The 20,687-nt window shown below is 46.4% G+C and overlaps 1 protein-coding gene across 2 annotated transcripts in view; it reads right to left on the bottom strand.

The window, feature by feature from the left end:
- Positions 1–4,017: 4,017 nt before the first annotated feature.
- Positions 4,018–20,687, bottom strand: part of CCNT1 (cyclin T1) — an 85,439-nt gene continuing 68,769 nt past the window's right edge. For both annotated transcript variants that reach the window (XM_073564979.1, XM_073564980.1), the window contains 2 exons: positions 14,805–14,875; positions 4,018–5,701 (listed from right to left, as the gene is read on the bottom strand). In XM_073564979.1, coding sequence (XP_073421080.1) covers positions 4,541–5,701; positions 14,805–14,875 — 1,232 coding nt within the window. In that variant the 3' untranslated portion in view covers positions 4,018–4,540. The remainder of the gene's footprint in view (positions 5,702–14,804; positions 14,876–20,687) is intronic.

The raw sequence follows: 20,687 nt of genomic DNA, 5'->3' as shown, positions 1-20,687 counted from the left end.
TTGTCTCTAGGAGAAAGAAACAAGAGAATGCTGGAGTCCAGATCTATCTAAAGCAGTGCAAAATTTTATTGACAAAAAACAGCCACATATAGGTCAACAGAACAATCATGATAGTATAATTAAAAGGCAATAAATGAATGCCCGGAGCCCACTGAAACCGACAAATCAGCAACAAATAAATTTGTTATCATGTGAAAAGCACTCAGGCCCTTTGTAAGGGAAATGAATTAGTGCAGGTAAAAAGTGCAGGGGCGTCTGCACTGAAAAGAGTTAATCCACAGAAGTATATTGCACTAAACCCTGGCAGTATGAATCTATAATGCTGTGGCAATGAGTATGACCCCCGTGATATCTAGTTCGCTGTGGACAATATAATCTGAAAATGCAGCATATCATAAGGGGGGCAATAAGACATCACCAATGGACCAGCGTCCCCGCAGTAGCGAGTGCAGTACAATCCAGGCTGAAAAACGATCAGCACAATATATCTATTGCACAGATGCCCAAACGAAGGGGAAGAAAAATATCATTATATGTACATACCCATCATGTCATGGTGCAAAGAGAGAGCTGCGCTGATTTGTGCACCCCAACACGTGTTTCGCGGTGAAAATACCGCTTCCTTGGGGGGCGATGGGTATGTACATACAATATTTTTCTTCCCCTTCGTTTGGGCATCTGTGCAATAGATATAATATATAGTGCTGATCGTTTTTCTGTGCAGACGCCCCTGCACTTTTTACCTGCACTAATTCATTTCCCTTACAAAGGGCCTGAGTGCTTTTCACATGATAACAAATTTATTTGTTGCTGATTTGTCTGTTTCAGTGGGCTCCGGGCATTCATTTATTGCCTTTTTATTATACTATCATGATTGCTCTGTTACTCTATATGTGCCTGTTTTTTGTCAATAAAATTTTGCACTGCTTTAGATAGATCTGGACTCCAGCATTCTCTTGTTTCTTTCCAATTTAGTGGGAGTCGTCTCTGTTGATTGAGACTACATGAGGCATAATTCTTGTATTTACAGTAATGGACTAAAAATGCTTCTTTGGAGAATTTTCTTTATATTTGTCTCTAGGAGAGCCTCAACTCAGGGGAATTTCTTGTCTCCCAGCTTATATAGTACAAATAAAGTAAAAATAAAAATTGGTTATCGGTGATGGGCTATCACAGATGTGGTCAGTCTCCCTGTAAAACGTGCACCTTTTCATTCAAAACCCTATCCTTTTTTGATTCCTCAAATATCAAAGAATATAACATAAAAAATGCTTTGAACTGTAATTCAAACTTTGTTGTTTATAGTGTGGAATGCACACAGTGTAATTTAAAATATGTGGGTTCGACCGTTCGCAGATGAAAGGCTAGGATTCGGGAGCACCTGCATGATATTGTCCAGCCCACAACCCGCAATATATCCAATGTGTCAAAGCATTTTGTGACTATTCATAATAGGGATCTTTCATTCATTAAAATCTATGCTATAGAACAGATTAAAAGAAGAACTAGATGTGGAAATAGAGAAAAATTATTAAGGGATAGAGGTATTTTGGATTTACCTTCTTGATACACGAACACCTATGGGTATGAATTTGAGGAAAGAGTTCATGCTTTATTATTAATCACATTCACATAAAGATTTTTTTTTTTTAGTTGTTTTATTGTTGATGTGATATATTAATTCAATGTTATGTACATTCCGTTCATATTTGTGTTTTTACTTTCTTTTCTGATTGTTTTCGCTGTGTCTATTTTAAATAATTAATTATGTGCACCTGTATATTTTCTTGATATCCTGCTGCATTAGCTTTCTGGGGTTATTCTGCGTCTAAGAGCGCATAGCGATCGAAACGCGTACAGAACCTCTTGGGCACTCTCTGTGCGGCTATCCCATGTCAGGGTAAAAACTGCAATGATGACTATAGCAGCCATACTTGTATTTTAATGAGACAAATAAAGAAAATATTGGATTTTACTCCTTGAGCTGGACTTCCCTTTTTCTATGAAGTAGTCCATTATAACGCATGGCGAACAGCGACGGATCCGTTGATATCCACTGTTTTAACCCAGACAAAAAACGTTTCATTGTCCTTCCAATCCAGACAGCGGTCGCCAAAATTATAACGGATCCGTAAAAAAACGGATGCAATGGATGACCATCCGTCAAAATCCGCCGCTAATGCAAGTCTATGGGAAAAAAGGCGGATCCACCCAAAAAAAATGGCGGATCCTTTTTTTCGAAAAATGGCGGATTTTGACTAACGTCAAAACAACTGAAGTGTGAAACAGGCCTAAGGGACATGGTGTTTCCCTACAAATGTTGCTTTTTAACGGAAATTTATCAACAGAAGAAGAAGACTAGTGATGAGTGAACACGATTGATTAAGGCATTGCCTGTTTGGTAGACAATGCTTGCATGTGTTGCAGCTGTTGAACAGTCGCGAGACATGCAGCCGCGGAGTCACGAAGATATTTTTCGAGCACGCCGAAGTCACTCGGCTAACACACAAGCATGCTCACTCATCACTAAAAAACACCTATTTTTATAACAGGTTTTTGTGTTAATTTTTTTTCTCAATACATACTTTTTATATCATATGCTCTACTAAAACATTAATTTTGACACTTGGTACCAGGATTACTTTAGGCCTCTTTCACACTTCCGTTTTTTACAATCAGTCACAATCCGCCAGGTTTTGAAAAAAAACGGATCCTCAATTTTTTTTTGAGGATCCGTTTTTTTCCCATTGACTTGCATTAATGGCGGATTGTGACGGATTGCTGTCCGTTGCATCCGTTTTTTGTGAGGATCCGCCAAAAGTTGCTGTCCGTCACCATCCTCAAAGATTTCAGAACGGAGCTTGCAACGTTTTTTTCTCTGGCGGATCCTCCAGACACTCATTTAACCCGAAATTCTTTCTGGGTACCGGACAAAAATAAAAAAATTCTCTCTCTCTCTCTCTCCCCCCCTTCCTTCCTTCCTTCCTTCCTTCCTTCCCGGCCAGCGATTCCTTTAAATTTCTTCATTTTCAGGATCCGTCTGAAAACGGATCCTGTGCCATCCGTTCACATCAGTTTAGAACGGATCCGCTTGTCCGCCTTTTTGGCGGATTATAACTGATGCAAAAAACTGAAGTGTGAAAGAGGCCTTAGACTCATACTAACGGCTCCTGCAAACGTCCGTAAATCTCGGACCATAATACATGGATTGGCCATGGGTATCCCAACCCGAGAGTGACAGCTTCATATATTTCTATGAGCCTGTTAAACTCTAGTCAGGAGAGCCGGCGGCCAGTTTACATGACTGATTTGCGAGGACGTTTGCATGAGCCCTGTTATTTAGAGAATATTTTTTGGGAAGTCTCATGATAATCCCAAGCAGGCTTACAATGATAGGCAACACCTCTATACACAGCTGATAACACAGGATCCAGCAATCACAACAGGCGATGTCATAGCCGACCCTGCTCCCCCCCATACACAATTACCTTTTTATTTTAATACAGATTGCGTTATGTAAAAAAAATGCCATTTTTTAATACATTTAACACAAAAACCTGATTTAAACATGGGGAAATTTTCACATGGCACATTCCCTTCAAGAGTTATGTTATCTACCACAACTTTCACAGCAACGCCGAACTTTAAAATATTTATAATTTATCCATGATAAATGGATATACAGATAATCCAGAATACCAACAAGTTAAAAGTATTGAATATGAATTGCACGTGGGTGGGTGGCTGTGGTTGTTTTGTAATTATTATTGAAGTCTATTTTTTTTCTGAATAAATATTTATATATATTTTTTAGCACTCTAATGAAGACCATTAGGTCAGACTGGCACTAAATGACACATACACCTGTCAAATACCATCAGTGACAGATGAAATAGTAAAAAGCTGAAGTTTTTTTTAAAGTAGCAGACAAAAAAAAATAATTTTCCGATACCTAACACAGCACAGAAAAGTGACTGAATACTCAACCATCAAAAACTCACTTCTTTGATCTGTTAATCCTTTTATAACTTTGCACTTGTAACCATTTATTCCATTTGCACACACAATTGGCATGCACAATAACTATTAGTGTGAATCCTGAAAGCACAAAATGATGCTCAGATGAAGTACCTGGACATGCTTGTAAAAAAAACCCTGCAAACTGCACCTAAAATCTGTTGCCTAAAAAATCTTGACAAAAAAAAGCTTGATTTCAATTATAACATAAATATCAAGGTACATTTCAAAACATACATCCCACTTAAAAGGAGACAGAGAAGACAAGACAATGTGAAAGAGTGTAAAAGGAGAAGCCATTGCCATTTTGACAGACAAGCGGTTGACACAAACATCAACCGTATGAAACTCTAGACAAAAAACAGAAAGACAAGGAAATAAGTATTTAAAATGTAACTTAAGACTTGATATACATGACAAAGTATATGGAAGAGCACAGAGAAAATATGCTGGTAAAATAGTGCTAAGAAAGTGGTTCTTTAACCCTTTCATGCAAGTCTGCAGATGTGGACGTTACTAGCAGTTATTTGGGGAGCGGTGGCAGAGGTGGAGGCGGCTCAGCAGGCAGAGGAGGTGCCCTGGGTTTGTCCGTGTTGCCCGGCCTGGACCTACGATAATCCCCATACTGGTGCAAATACTGAGGTGGCTGCATGGGCTGCACTCCCTGTGCACTGAGCAGTGAATGCAGCATGTTTACAGTGTCTTGGTAGTCAATAACCTTAGAAGCACTGTGTCCATTGGCACCAGAGGAGGCCTCCCTCTCTGTTTTGCCATGGCTACTGCGTGGTCTGTGAGATGCTTGTGCCACAGGAGCCTCAGTTGTGGGGGTTTTGGAAGTCCTCCTTAGTTTATGAAAAGAGGGATCATGGCCACTCATATCATCAGAAGGAGGCCTCTTTCGAGAAGGTACTGATGTTTTGTGAGAAGAGCTACCTAGTGAAGAGCGCTTGCCACTAGAGCTACTGGACGAGTCCTGATGGTGTTGACGGTTGGTCTGGCTGTTGTGGTGGTGGTGGTGATGGTGATGAGAAGATGAAGAACTGCTCCTGTGTTTGTCTCTACTCTTGCTGCTGTTACCGCCACTCTCTTCAATTGGCACTTTAATGCAAATCTTTGTCTCCTCGTTTTTTTCCCGGTTGGCTACTGGAAGATGCATTTTTAGGCTGGTAGATTTATCTGTCCGCTCATGGCTTACATCATGCAAAGGTATCTTTAAAATGATGGGAGATGTGTGACTTTCCTTCTCCCGCTCTCTCTGCTGCTGAATGAGTAGGTTTTGAGCAGCGCTTGCGTACTGCTCCTTTAAATTGGCTCCCATATGTTCTAGCTGTCGTTTCTGAGCAGCTAATTCTTCAGCATGCTTCGCACGGTATTCCTTTAGTGATACTTTTGCAGTGGTTGGTGCTTTGTTCACTGGTAGCTGGGCTTGATCTGTGCATGGATTGTGCTCGCTAGTCCTTTGTGGCTGCCTTTGGTTCGGTATCAAAGTACCCCATGAGCTTCCAGACATGCCAGAATCCACTTTTGATCCAGAGAATGAATGAGAAGAAGCATCAGACAAGGGGGAACAGTTTGTAAATCCACTGCGGGAAAACATTCGAAGTATAGTCTGGTCAGAAAGATTGTCGTTGCTATCCTCTTCGTCACAACCGTCCTCTTTAGGTTTGCTGTTGGCTTCAGTGGTCTGAACAACAAAAAACGTACAAGAATATTTAGAATAAGCCTAAAATAATTTTATCTAGGATTAATGACAAACAAATTAGGTATTAGTCATGTCACTGCCAACTATGTATGTAATTCAAGATTATTTTAACCCCTTAATGACAGGAGCTTTTTTCAATTTTCTGGTCCCCTTCTTTCCAGAGCCATAACTTTTTTACTTTTCCGTCAATATGGTCATGTGAGGGCTTATTTTTTGTGGAACGAGTTGTACTTTTGAATGACACCATTGGTTTTATCATGTCATGTACTCAACATGGTAAAAAAATTCCAAGTGTGGTGAAATTGGAAAAAAAAGTGCAATCCCACACTTGTTTTTTGTTTGGCTTTTTTGCTAGGTTCACTAAATGCTAAAACTGACCTGCCATAATGATTTCCCAGGTCATTTCGAGTTCATAGACATCAATGATGTCTAGGTTCTTTTATATCTAAGTGGTGAAAAAAAAGAAGAAGCATGCCATACTTGATCGGCTCTGCTACATATAGGCGATGCTCAGATTGCCTATACGTAGCAGAAATACAGCATTGCTATGAGCGCTGACCACAGGGTGGCGCTCATACCAATCTGCCGGCAACAACCATAGACCTCTGGTTGTCATGGCAATGCGTCGCTGACCCCCGATCACGTGACGAGGGTCGGTGATGCACTCATTCCCGGTCGGGCGCCGGAAATACTAGTTAAATGCCAGCTGTCAGCGTTTGACAGCAGGAATTAACCCACGATTGCGGGTAACCAATAGGTTACCATGACAGCTAGGAGCCTACTGAAAGCCCCGTGGAACCTCCTTTTTGGTCCACTTGTTCAGCTATCCCACGTGCTGAGCTTCTTTGGAGAACCGCAATTCCTCAATATACAGCAGAAAATAGTGTAAGCAATTAAAAGATCACAGGTTCAAGTACCCTAAGGGGACATAAAAAAAATGTTTTAAAAAGTAAATAAAAATGTGACAAATGTAATAATTTGCTGATGTGGTACCGATATTTAAGAAAAGTAAGAAGGTAGATCCAGGTAACTACCGTCCGGTAAGCCTGACATCAGTAGTGTGCAAAATTTTTGAGGACATTATAAAAGATGACCTGCAGAAATATATTGCAGAGAATAATATAATAAATAACAACCAACATGGATTCATGAAAGATAGGTTGTGTCTAACCAACATGTTGGGTTTCTATGAGGAAGTACCGTAATTTCAAATCTAGATGTTAGTAATGTGACTGATGTGTCAGTCTTTGCTGACGACACCAAACTGTGTAGGATATTAAAATCTGACCTTCACACACAACGATCTGGATAAGATGACTGAATGGGCAGGCACTTGGAAAATGAGGTTTAATGTAGATAAACGTAGAGTAATGCAACTAGGATGGAGTAATCCTATTACTGCATATACATTAAACAGGAGTACACTCTGGACTACAGAACAGGAGAAGGACTTGGGTATTGTGGTTACAAGTAAGCTGAGCAGCAGTACTCAATGTCAAGCAGCAGCTATAAAAGCAAACAAGATTTTTGGATGTATAAAAAGAGAATTAAAATCCCGGGAAACCAACATATTATTACCTCTTAAAAACCATCAATTTTAAAAAAAGATATTGAGAAGTTAGAGTCAGTTCAAAGGCGGGCAACTATATTATTACAAGGAATGGAGGCCTCTCATATGATGAAAGGTTGGAAAAACAGGATTTTTAAGTTGCTTACCGTAAAATCTGTTTCTCGGAGCCTTCATTGTGGGACACAGAGACCATGGGTGTATGCTGCTGCCACTAGGAAGCTGACACTATGCACAAAAAAGGTTAGCTCCTCCTCCGCAGTGTACACCCCACCGACCAGCAGGGAATTCCTCAGTTAGTGAGAAAGCAGTAGGAGAAGCAACAGAATAGATTGAAAAACAGAACAGACAACTCAACTGTAAATAACCAACAAACATAAGGACAGGAGTTGTAGAACATGGGAGGGTGCTGTGTCCCCCAATGAAGGCTCCGAGAAACAGATTTTACGGTAAGCAACTTAAAAATCCTGTTTCCTCGTTCGCCTTATTGGGGGACACAGAGACCATGGGACGTCCCAAAGCAGTCCCTGGGGTGGGAAACAAACTTCCATCAGGCCAGCGGACTCACCACCGCCACCTGCAGAATCCTTCTACCTAGGCTGGCGTCCGCCGAAGCGTAGGTGTGGACTCTGCAGAATTTCACAAACGTGTGAACCGATGACCAGGATGCAGCTTTGCAAAGCTGCAGCACGGAAGCTCTGTGGCGTACCGCCCAGGAGGCACCCACTGCCCGAGTAGAGTGGGCCCTGATCCCGGAGGGGCTCCGCGACGCTTAACTCAGTAGGCCTCCAAAATTGCCGATTTGATCCAGCGAGCAACAGTGGCCTTTGACGCCAGGAGACCTTTCCGCGCCCCGTCTGGAATAATGAAAAGCGACTGTCTTTCAGAAGGGAGTCGTCCTAGACAGATAGGCCCTTATCGCCCTAACCAGATCCAGCTTGTTGAAGGACCGCTCTCGGGAATGAGCGGGACTCGGACAGGAGGACGGCAGAACGATCTCCTCCTTGAGGTGAAACGAAGACACCACCTTCGGATGGAAAGAGGGCGGAGGCTGTAGAACCACCTTATCATGGTGAGGTACCAGGAAGGGAGATTGGCAAGAAAGAGCTGCCAATTCCGACATGCGCCGGACGGAAGTGATGGCCACCAGAAAGGTTACCTTCCAAGAAAGGAGAGAAAGGGAAATATCTCTGATAGGTTCAAAGGGAGGACCTTGCAGAACTCCTAGAACCAGATTAAGGTCCCATGGATCCACGGGCGCCCGGTACGGCGGAACCGTGTGAGCCACGCCCTGAAGAAAGGTCTTGACCTGAGGACGGGAAGCCAACGTCTTTTGAAACAAAATGGACAGTGCCGAAACCTGACCTTTCAAGGAACTGAGGGCAAGCCACGCATCCAGTCCTGCCTGAAGAAACGCTAGGATTGAAGGGAGCGAAAAAGACATGGGCGCGAAGCCATAGGACTCACACCAAGTGAAATAGGCCTTCCAAGTACGGTAGTAGATCTTGGAAGAAGATGGCTTTCTGGCTCGGATCATGGTCTGAATTACTTGGTTGGAAAATCCTGCTTGTTTCAAAACCTCGGTCTCAACAGCCACGCCGTTAAATTGAGCGGCCGAGAATTGGGGTGGCAAATCGGACCTTGAGACAGCAGATCTGTTCTGTCTGGAAGCTTCCAGGGGGCGTCAGCGAGAAGGTTGACAATGTCCGCGAACCAAGACCTTCTGGGCCAATTCGGGGCAATGAGAATGACTGGAATTCCTTCTGCCTTGATCTTCTTCAACAGCTTGGGCAGAAGAGGCAGGGGAGGGAACAGGTAGGGGAGTTCGAACTGCGACCAAGGAACGGCCAGAGTGTCGGCGCCCACTGCCAGAGTGTCTCGAGACCTGGAAACAAACTGTGGGACTTTCCTGTTGAGGCGAGACGCCAGGAGGTCTACGTCCGGGGTGCCCCACCGACGGAAGAGCAGAAGAAACACCTCCGGATGTAGGGACCACTCCCCCGCCGCGAGGCCCTCCCGGCTGAGAAAATCGGCAGCCCAGTTGTCTACGCCGGGAATGTGTACCGCGGAGATTGTCGGAACGGAGATCTCCGCCCAAAGAAGAATCTTGGACACCTCCGCCAGAGCTGAGACACTCTGTGTCCCCCCTTGGCGGTTGACATACGCCACCGCTGTGGCATTGTCTGTCTGAATCCGGACAGGCAGTCCCTTGAGGAGTTTCTCCCAGTGAACGAGAGCCAGATGGATCGCTCGAATCTCTAGGGACGTTGATCGGCAGAGCTGAATCCCGATCCGACCATCGGCCCTGAACCGTGTGGTTGCGGAACACTGCCCCCCAGCCGAGGAGACTGGCATCTGTTGTTACTATCTGCCAGTGAATGGGAAGAAAGGAACGACCCGATAGAATGAGAGGCGACGTCAACCACCAGTTGAGGGACCGCTTGATCCGGTATGAAAGATGAACAGGGCGATCCAGGGACAGAGGCGATCTGTTCCACCTCGACAGAATGGCCTGCTGGAGAGGTCTGGCGTGAAATTGGACAAAGGGAACTGCCTCTATCGCCGCCACCATCTTTCCCAGGACCCTCATGGCTTTACGGAGGGACGGGAGTCGTGTGATCTGCAGCGATCGTACTTCCTGCTGCAGGGAGAGAATCTTCTCTTGTGGGAGAAAGACCCTTGACCGACGAGTGTCGAACCGTAGGCCGCCTAGAAAGACCAGAGGTTGGGTAGGAATCAGAGAGGACTTTTTCCTGTTGATGATCCACCCGAAATTGGAAAGAGTGTCCAGGACGATTGACAAACTTTGGTGAGCCTGTTGAAATGAGGGAGTTTTGATCAGAATATCGTCGAGGTACGGGAAAAGAACGAGACCTCTGACCTTCAACGAAGCCAACAACGCAGCCATGATCTTCGTGAAGACTCTGGGAGCGGTGGCAAGACCGAAGGGCAGTGCGACGAACTGGTAGCGGTGCTGCCGAATCGCGAGACGCAGGAACTTCTGATTTCCGGAGAAAATCGGAACATGTAAATAGGCATCTTGGATGTCTATTGAGCACATGAATTCCTGCTCCTCCATGGAAGTGATGACCGAGCGAAGCGACTCCATGCGGAAGTGGCGAAGGCGGACCCTCTTGTTGAGCGGCTTGAGAACCAAGATGGGTCGGAGCTGTGCCTTTTTTTTTTTTTTTTCCTTCGGCACTACAAACAGGTTCGAATAGAACCTTGTGAAGCGTTCCGATTCGGGAACGGGCACAATCACCCCGGAACTGAGGAGAGAGGCGATAGCCGTAGAGAACCCCGAGATCAAGGCTGGATCTTTTGGAGGCTGGGATTCGAAGAAACGATCCCGTGGAAGAGAGACGAACTCTATCTTGTATCCTGAGGATACGACCTCCCTGACCCAAGCTTCCTCTACGGAGGCCAGCCAAACGTCCCTGAAGGAAGCCGATCTCCCAATTGGAAGGACCCCTCGAGTGCCCGACGATAGTCATGCTGAAGTAGACCGTCCAGATCTAGATCTGGACGGTCTGCCCTGGGAAGAGTGGAATCACCAGGAAGGAGTGGGTCTGAAGGAAACTTTCTATCCTGGCGAGCCTGCGGTCTCTGTTGGCTGGAGTTGTCTGCCGTATTGAAACGGCGGAAAGTCCGAAAGGGTTGAAACTGACGCCTTAGTGGAGGTCTGCGAGGCTTGGACTGAGGGAGGAGTGAACTCGTGCCTCCGGTGGCATCCTTAATAATCTGGTCCGATTGGGACCCAAAGAGGCGCACCCCCTGAAAAGGCAGGTTAGTGAGGGACTTTTTAGAAGACAAGTCCGCTTGCCAGGCCTTTAGCCAAATTGTACGTCGAATTGCAACTACGTTGCTTGACGCCTGAACTGCGCAGGATGCGGCATCCAAGGAAGCGGAAAGAAGATAGTCCCCCGCATGGGAGATCTGATTGGCGAGATCGGCCAAACGCTCCGGTTGCGCTTTATCCAAGATGCCCTGACGAAGGTAGTCTGCCCACGTGGCTATGGCCTTTGCTGCCCAGGAAGAAGCCAAGCTTGGACATACCGCCGCTGAAGCCGCTTCGAAGGCAGACTTCGCCAGGGATTCTATAATCCTGTCATTAGAATCCTTTAGGGACGCCACGCCTGAAAGCGGGAGAACCGTATTATTGGAAAGCCTGGACACGGGCGGATCCACCGAGGGAGAAGCAGACCAGTTGTCCGTGAGCTCCTTAGCGAATGGGTAGAGTACGCCGAGACGCTTTCCTCTTTGAAAGCGTCTGGTCGGATCCTCTCTTTCCCTGGTAAAAATCTTTCCAAACTCGGAATGGAAAGGAAATACCCTGGAGGGAGTTTCTGCCCGTCTGAACGAAACCTCCTGATCTGAGGATTTCGCAGGGGAGTCAGCAATATCGAAGGTATGATGGATCGCTGCAATGAGGTTCTGCACTGTGAACTTCATGTTTGCATCCTGGTCTGAATCCAGCTCTAAAATCCCCTCAGGTGACCTGTCCGAAAGCGCTTCACCTGACTCGGGAGAGGAGGCCCGAGTGGGAGGCTGCTGAGAAGGGCTATGCGGTGAGATGGGGCGAGGAGAGGATTCCGGCTGGGTCTTTTGCGACTAACGCTGGCTGACTCAGATGGAATAACTTGGGACCTGCTTGGCCCTGCCGAAGAGTCCAGGGGCAACGTATCCAGAACGGTCACCAGGGACTGAGACACCTTGGTGAGGTCTGCCACTGATTGAGATAGAGAGGATTCCCAGCCAGGCGTGGGGGGGTTCACCCTCACCTGGGGCAGTAGATGGCCCCTGGACGGCGTCAGGCTGAAGTTAGACATAGTGAAAAGCTGAGGTAGTGCCGGAAGGTTGGGGGACAGAGGGCGGAGAAGGGTCAGTCTGCAGTGCAGAGCTACTCACGGTCCGGTGTCCCCAGAAGCGATGCTCTGCGACCTGTCAGTGGATGCAGGTCAGAGCGAAAACCGGCCGACAGACCACCTGAGCGAAAAACCAGCTGGCAGATGGTGATATCCGGTGACGAGCTGGTGTCCGGCTGACAGGCTGGGAAAATGGCGCCTGCCTGAGAAAGAGCGCGCGTCCAGGAGAGGAGGGAGGGCGGAGCACACCACAGGGTTAAAACTCTCTGCCCTCTGGCCAATAGCAGGCTGGGCAGGTGAAGGACAGGCGGTGGGAGGGCCTGGGAAGAGCGGGAGAGAAGCCCGCTTAGAAGAAAGGGGCGGGGGGCGTGGCCGCGACGCTGCGGTAGGCCCGAACTAAAGCCGGGGCCTAAATTAGTTGCGGCGGCCGCCTGTCAGCAGGGGGTCGGCGCGGAGGTCGGAAAAAGGACGCCGCCGCCGCCGGAAGCCGCGTCCAAGGGAAGAAGGGGAGGAAGAGGCCCTGTACTCCCTGTCCCCAGAAAGGGGGGAGGGAAGGGGGGAACGCGGGGGCCAGCAATATGGAGCATGGTGTGCCTATGGGCGTAGGGCGACTGCGAGCGACCGCAGCGCCCGCTCCCTGTGCCATTGAAGAGGCGCACCCCCTGTCCGTCGGGAATGGGCAGCCAGGTAAATAAAAAAAAATCCATACTCACCCATCCCCGATCCGTTACCTGGGACTGAAGAACTCCTGCGTCTCATCCAACCGACAGGCTCTGGTAGGCGAGTGGGAGGGAGACTGGCGACAAGGACCCCTGGAGTCGCTGGCACGTCTTGGTGTCGGCGTCCGTCTGGCTGGTCCTGCCGCGGAGAACTGCAAGGATACGGGGTGGCAGTACACGCCGTACTCGCAGACTCCATGTGGGAGTACAGATGTGACTTTTCACTCTGTATCCCTCCGTAGAACCTGTAAAGGAACGACGCACGACGAGGTAGATAAGGGTCTAATAAAAGACCCGTGTCCACCTCCTACTGACACTAAGCTAAACTGAGGAATTCCCTGCCGGTCGGTGGGGTGTACACTGCGGAGGAGGAGCTAACCTTTTTTGTGCATAGTGTCAGCCTCCTAGTGGCTGCAGCATACACCCATGGTCTCTGTGTCCCCCAATAAGGCGAACGAGAAAGTTGGGCTTATTTAGCTTAGAAAAAAGAGGCCTCAGAGGAGATCTCATTTACATGTATAATTATATGTGTGATCAGTACGAAGGACTGGCACAAGATTTATTCCTTCCAAAGACCATACTAAGAACCAGGGGGCACTCATTATGGGTGGAAGAAAGGCGTTTCCAGTGGCTAAATGGGAAAGGATTCTTTACAGTTAGAGCAGCTAACTGTGGAATGCCCAACCACAAGAGGTGGTAATGGCCGACACCATAACAGCTTTTTAAAAAGGGCTGGTAATTTCCTCAATACACATAACATTGAAGATTATAGTTACATTTGTGACAAATGTACAATTGAAGAAAGGTTGAAGTTGATGGACCTAGGTCTTTTTTCAACCTATGTAACTATGCATCACTCCCTCCCTTCCCCCACAATGAAAAAAATAAACATATTTGGAATTGCCATGTCCAAAACATACAATCAAAATCTAAAATTATTGAAACCGCACATTGAACAGTGGTATGCAAAAAAATAAAATGTTCCCCAAAAATACAATAAAAATGGGATCAACACAACATTATACCCCCAAATTGCACAAAAATGTTAGCACAGCTTATAAAAAACAAGCCTTCATACAGCACTATTGATGAAAAATAAAAGTTTTGAATCTCAAAAAAAGGCATCACAATCCATTTTTTGAATATAAATTTCTGAAATTTCTGAATTTTTTTCCCCACAATTACACATCAGTTGTAAGTTATATGGTAAAATAGATGGTGTCATCAAAACTACAACTTGTCCTGTAAACAGCAAGCCCCCACATTTTGGCCCTTGGAACAAGGGGAGGAAAAAACAGAAGAATAAAAATTAAAAATGCCTGGGTCGTTAAGGGGTTAATCTGCGAATGCCTAACTTTGTAAAGCTAGGTGCACATGTTGTGCATATGGTGAAAATTTCCCACACTTATAATTTGCACCATTTCTACAACAACAGGAAAGTGATTGAGTTGTAACATAATCTCATCCACATGTTGCATTTTTATAGGTATGGAATCTGCAAAGAAAGTGACTTTTGCGCTGCATATTTAAATTTACAGCATGTCACATTTAGGTGCACAAATGCACTTTTGGAGATGATTCTACCTATTCATTTCAATGGACTTCTAATTTAACAAATGAAATACTAGGTTGGTATTGTTATTTATCTAATTATTTTGGAGGGTGAGGAGGTAAATGGGATGCACAGCCATAAGTAAAAATGCACATCAAATCTAATGAATGAGTCCAGGGAATCTGCGACAAATACGAGATGTGTAAACCTATCCAGGGTACTCTGTGTGATGCTATACAGTTTCCTACACTCATGTCCAGGAGGACTTTGCTGGATAAATGGGACTTTCTTTTGTATCCATCCACCAATATGTTTTTACATTTTGCACCTGTCATGCATACATTGATCACTATTATTGATATACTACTGTTAGAAGACTTACTCTCCAGTTTCTTATACGCTTCAAACGACTGGGAGTTCTCTCCAATATTTGGAGAAATTCATGAGTCAGTTCTGCAAGTATAGTAAGGATATAGTTACAATTATAGCTGCTCTCCACACAAATCAATGTCATCTCAGATAACATACACCAAGTATGCTTACCTTACCTTGTAGCAGGTCCTTGTATACATTTTAGAACTCCAAAACTACAATATATTGTCTATATGAAAATATACATTAAAATTAGCATACATTCAATTGCTATAAAACAGGATTTTTGGTTACTCGCTATAAAATTGCTGCTGTCACTATGCACAAAAAAAATTAGCTCCTCCCCAGCAGTGTACACCCCACACCCCACCGACTGGCACTAAGTTAATCAGTTAGTGAGAAAGCAGTAGGAAGAGCAATCTATAAAGGAAGAATATATCACAAAATCCAAAATTGTATCAATAAAAAAAAATACAGTTGTCAAACATGGGAGGGTGCTTTGTCCCCCAATGAAGGCTCTGAAAAACAGATATTACGGTGAGTAACCAAAAATTCTGTTTTCTCTATCACTTCATTGGGGGACACAAAAAACCATGGGACGCCCCAAAGCAGTCCCTGGGGAGGAAAACAGTACAAATTCCATTCAGGTCAGAGAACTAGCCACTGACACTTCCAAGATTCTCTTACCTAGGCTGGCATCAGCCGAGGTGCAGCTATGAACTCTGTAGAACTTTGCGAATGTGTCAATAGAAGACCATGTCGCCGCCTTGCAAAGCTGTAAGGTGGATGCCCAATGGCGAACGACCCAGGAGGCACCCACCGCTCGGGTAGAGCGGGCCTTAGTCCCAGGGGGAGGCGTTCTATTCTTAACCCGGTACGACTCTAAGATAGCCACTTGGATCCAGCAAGCAACCATGGCCTTTGACACCAGAAGGCCTCTACGACAACCCTCAGGAACAACAAAGACAGAATCCATCTCCCGGAAGGGAGCGGTTCTGGGAAGGTAAACGCGAATCGCCCTCGCCAGGTCCAATCTGGTCAGAGAGCGCTTAAGGGGATGCACTGTAGCAGGACAGAAGGATGATGTCCTCATTGAGAGGAAAGGCGGAAACTACCTTGGAAAGGAAAGAGGGAACTGGCAGCAAAAGTCCCTTATGCTGATGAACAATAAGGAAGGGAGAGCGACAAGAAAGAGCTGTCAGCGCTGACACCTGCCTGATGGAAGTAATGGCTACAAGAAAAACCACCTTCTATGATAGGAAGGACAGAGAGACTTCTCTAAGTGGTTCAAAAAGGGGGACACCTGAGAGCTTACAGAACCAGGTTAAAATCCCAGGGATCCACTGGCAGACGATACAGGGAAGCCGCCTGAGCCACTCCATGAAGAGAGGTTCTGAGCTAAGAGTGAGAAGCTAAGTTTTTGGAAGAGAATAGACAACGTTGAGACTTGGCCCTTCAGCAATCTGAGAGCAAGTCCTGCATCTAATCCTGCTTGATGGAAGGCCAGAATGGAAGGAAAGGAGAAGGCCTTAGGCACGGATAGATTAGACTCAGACACGAATGGAAGATGGCAATTCCAAGTCCGATAGTAGACATGAGACAATGTAGGCTTGGATCATCGACTGAATCACACTGCTCGAGAAACCGGACGCTCTTCGATCAGCGGTTTCAACAGCCACGCTGTCAAATCAAGCGACTGAGAATTCTGGTGGCAGATGGGACCCTGAGACAGGAGATCTAGTCTGCCCAGGAGTCTCCAAGGAGTGTCTGCGAGTAGATTGTTGACCTGTATACCAGGCCCTCCTGGGCCAATACAGTGCTATCAGGATGACCGGCACCTTCTGCTTTGATTTTTTCAACAGCTTGGGACGAAGGGGGAGCAGTGGGAACAGGTAAGGAAGTGCGAACCGAGACCAAGGTATCGCCAGAGAATAGACATCCACAGCAAGAGGTTTGTGGGATCTGGAGATGAACTCGGGGACCTTTCTGCTCATCCAGAATGCCATGAGATCCACGTCAGGAGTGCCCCACTACAGACAAATCTGCTGGAAGACGTCCTGATGTAGCGACCATTATCCCGCCTCAAGACCCTTGCGACTGAGAAAGTCGGCGGCCCGATTGTCTATGCCGGAGATGTGCACTGCCGATATTGCCGGAACCTTATTTGCTCAGACAAGAATATTGGAGACTTCAGACATGGCAGGAGAACTCCGAGTTCCTCCCTGGTGATTGACATAAGCCACTGCCGTGGCATTGGTGGTCTGTACTCGAACTGGTAAGCACCTGAGAATGTCCTGTCAGTGGAGGAGGGACAGAAGAATGGCTCTGATCTCAAGAATGTTGATTGGCAGCGAGGACTCCTCTGGTGACTAGCGACCCTGGACCGTAGGGTGGCGGAAAACAGCCCCCAGCCGAGGAGACTAGCATCCATTGTGATCACCTGCCAGTGAATGAGAAGAAAGGACCGACCCTGGAAAATGAGGGGGGAGGACAGCCACCAGTTTAGGGACGCCTTGATTCGGGATGAAATCCAGACTGCACGATCCAGGGAGAGGACATACCTGTTCCAATGGGACAGGATGGTCTGTTGATGGGGCCTGGTGCGGAGCTGCGCGAAGGGGATCGCCTCCACAGCCGCCACCATCCTGCCCAAAACCGCCATAGCCGAGTGAAGGGACGGAGACCGAGAGGTCTGAAGGGCCGCTCTAATTCAGTTTGAGAGAAAGATCCTTGCCTGAAGTGTGTTGAACAACATGCCCAGGAAAATCAGGCGCTGGGTAGACAAGATTTTGGCCTGTTGACTATCCAACCGAGATGAGACAGAGTATCGAAAGTGATGGATAGGCTTTCCTGGGCTAGATAGAAGGATGGGGCCTTGATAAGGATATTGTTGAGGTAAGAAAGAACTACCAGCCTCCTGGTCCGGAGAATGGCCATCACCACCTCCATAAACTTTGTAAAGACATTCGGTGCAGTTGCCAGGCCGAAAAGTAGGGAGACGAAAAGAAAGTGGTCCTGCCGTACCGCAAACACAAGAATCTCTGATGACTTGGACAAATCGAGACATGGAGATAATGATCTTGGCTATCCACGGAACACACAAATTCCTGAGATTCCATGGACGCTATCACTGAATAAAGGGATTCCATTCTGAAATGACGAAGACGGACCATTTTGTTCAGTAGCTTGAGATCCTGGATTGGTTGAACCGTCCCGTACTTCGCTGGAACTACAAAGAGGTTTGAATAGAAAACCGTAAAACGTTTAAAACATTCCTAAGTACAGGAACAAAGATGCCTGTTTGGAGGAGCGAGGAGATGGCTGTGAAGAATCTCGGAACCAGGGAGCAGTCCCTTGGGGTTTGGGAATCGAAAAAAACAGTCTCTGGGCCAGAAAATTAACTCTATCTTGTATCCTGATGATACCACCTCTCTGACCCACCTCTCTGACCCGGAAGCTACCCAAGCGTCCCTGAAAAACAGAAGGCGACCGCCCACTCTGAAGGACTTCCTGGGCGTGAGAGAAATAACATGCGGAGGAGAATCTGCTAAGTCTGCTCCTAGAGGATCTGCCTTGCGTATTGCGGGAGTGCCAGGAAGTAGTTGGCTTGAAGGAAGGTCTTTTTCTTTCCTGCCATGTCTGCAGCTTTTCCTGATGGGAGGAATCCTCCGTAGACGAGAAATGGACAAAATTTAAGCTCGGGGGGAGGACGTCGAGATTCAGCCTTAGGGAGAAGAGAATTCTTTCCACCGGTGGCAGTTATGATCTGGTCCAGCTTGGATTCGAACAGTCGTGATCCCTAAAAGGGCACACTGGTCAGGGATTTTTTGGAGGACTAATCAGTCTGCCATGCCTTTAGCCATATGGTTCTGCAGATAGCTACTATGTTACTGGACGCTTGAGCTGCACAGGAGGCAGCGTCCAGAGAGGCGGCCACTACATATTTTCCTGCTTGTGAGATCTGGTCCGCCAAGTCGACTAACTCGTCAGATGCGGCCCCTGCACCCTGACGGAGTTGCTTTGCCCATGCAGAAATAGACTTTGACACCCACACGGTGGCAAAGGCAGGGCATATGGAAGAACCTGCAGCTTCAAAGGCTGACTTGGAAAATGACCCATGAGTCTGTTATTAGGGTCCTTAAGTGATGTCATGACTGTAAGGGAAAGGACTGTGTTTGTGGACAGTCTGAAGACTGGGGAGTCTACTGTCTGAGAGACAGACCAATTTTCCATGAGCTCTGAAGCAAGCAGATACAAAATCCTGAGTCTTTTCCCTCTCTGAAAGTGTCTGGTCGGATTTTCCCATTCTCTTGAAAGGACCCCCTCAAATTCCTTATGGGGGCAAAAACTTGAGAAGTTCGCCTACAATGTCTGAAGGACAGTCCCTGATCCCTGATTAGAAGACTCCAAAGGGACGTCCTTAACATTAAGAGTCTAATTGACCGCTACAATAAGACTCCTACTATGTCTCTAATGTTATAAGCCTGGTCAGGGTCCAGGTCAAACTCAGAACCCGAGTCCGACTCCGGAACCGCTGGCTTTTCTGGGGAAGACGACTGGGAAGAAGCTATCCGTCCAGAAGAGCGAGAAGAGGAACTTAAGTGACTCTCCTGCCTGTCCCTCTTGTAACCATTGCTGGTATCTTTAGGGGGATGTGAGGAAGGGCTATGAGATCCTCCAGCATTAGAGGAGGAAGAGATAGGCAATCTGTCAAGAACTGATACACGGGTCTGGGACACCTTGGTTAAATCCGCAACGGATTGAGAAAGAGAAGATGCCCAATCTGGGACCAGGGGGCACTCTCTCCTGGAGCAGTGGGTGACTGCTGGGCAGAGGAATTGCTATTGTTGCAATCTTGACAGAGCGGAGTAGACTGACCAGAAGGGAGTCTGCATTTACAGGAAGAGGAAACAAAGCATTTGACAATAGTACTAGATGCTGGAGAAAGACAACACTCTTCTTTTGGGTTAGGCATGATAAGAGATAGAAGGTTTCCTATCTAATGCCAGAGTGAGAAAAGAGGCCAGCACAGGAGGGGGGTGCGGCACAGAGGATATATGCTGTGAAGTCAAGTTGAAAAATGGCCAGTTACAGTAAAAAAAACACAGGTACACACATAATAAAAGACCCCAACACACAAATACAATCCCCAAAAAGTAAATTCTGTCACATTTGATCCCTGATATCAGCAGAGATCCTTTCCTGGCCGACACTCCACTGTCAGATTGGAGACCTGTGGAAAAAAAACGGGGTACCTCTTTGTCCCTGAACATGACTCTTGATGTAGTAGCAGACTACCAATGTATAATGTCTGTGAGATTCCTGACGCCGACAGACTCTGGTGGGCGAGGGGATAGAATTAGGGGGCCAGGACTGATGTTCGAATCAACTGAATACTCTTTATGTGTTAGAAGCAGTGGTCCTGCCGGATAGACAGATGAGGATACGGGGTGTTAGTCACCCAAGCCGTACTATCTGTCTCTACATGGGACAACAGTGTGACTTTTCACACTGTATCCCTCCAGTGAAAGAAGAGGGAACCCTCTGACAAAGAAAAGGGAAAATCATTACTGAAAAATGCCGATAACCGAGGTAGATATGGGTCTAGTAAGAGAACTATGTCCACCTACTACTGACACTAAGCTAAACTGATTAACTTGGTGCCAGTCGGTAGGGTGTACACTGCTGGAGAGGAGCTAATTTTTTTGTGCTTAGTGTCAGCCTACTAGTGGCAGCAGCAATACACCCATGGTTTCCTGTGTCCCCCAATGAAGCGAGAGAAAATAATTGCATCAAATGTAAATATTATTTTGATTATCATACAGCTCTGGCAAAAATTACGAGACCACTTCCAAATGTTTAGTTGTCTGATTTTTCTCTTTATAGGTACCGT

Source organism: Dendrobates tinctorius, unplaced genomic scaffold, assembly GCF_039654945.1.
Source record: "Dendrobates tinctorius isolate UK_male_01 unplaced genomic scaffold, ASM3965494v1 ptg000513l, whole genome shotgun sequence".
NCBI classification, from domain to species: Eukaryota; Metazoa; Chordata; class Amphibia; order Anura; family Dendrobatidae; genus Dendrobates; species Dendrobates tinctorius.
This window is presented reverse-complemented; position numbering and strand designations above follow the sequence as displayed.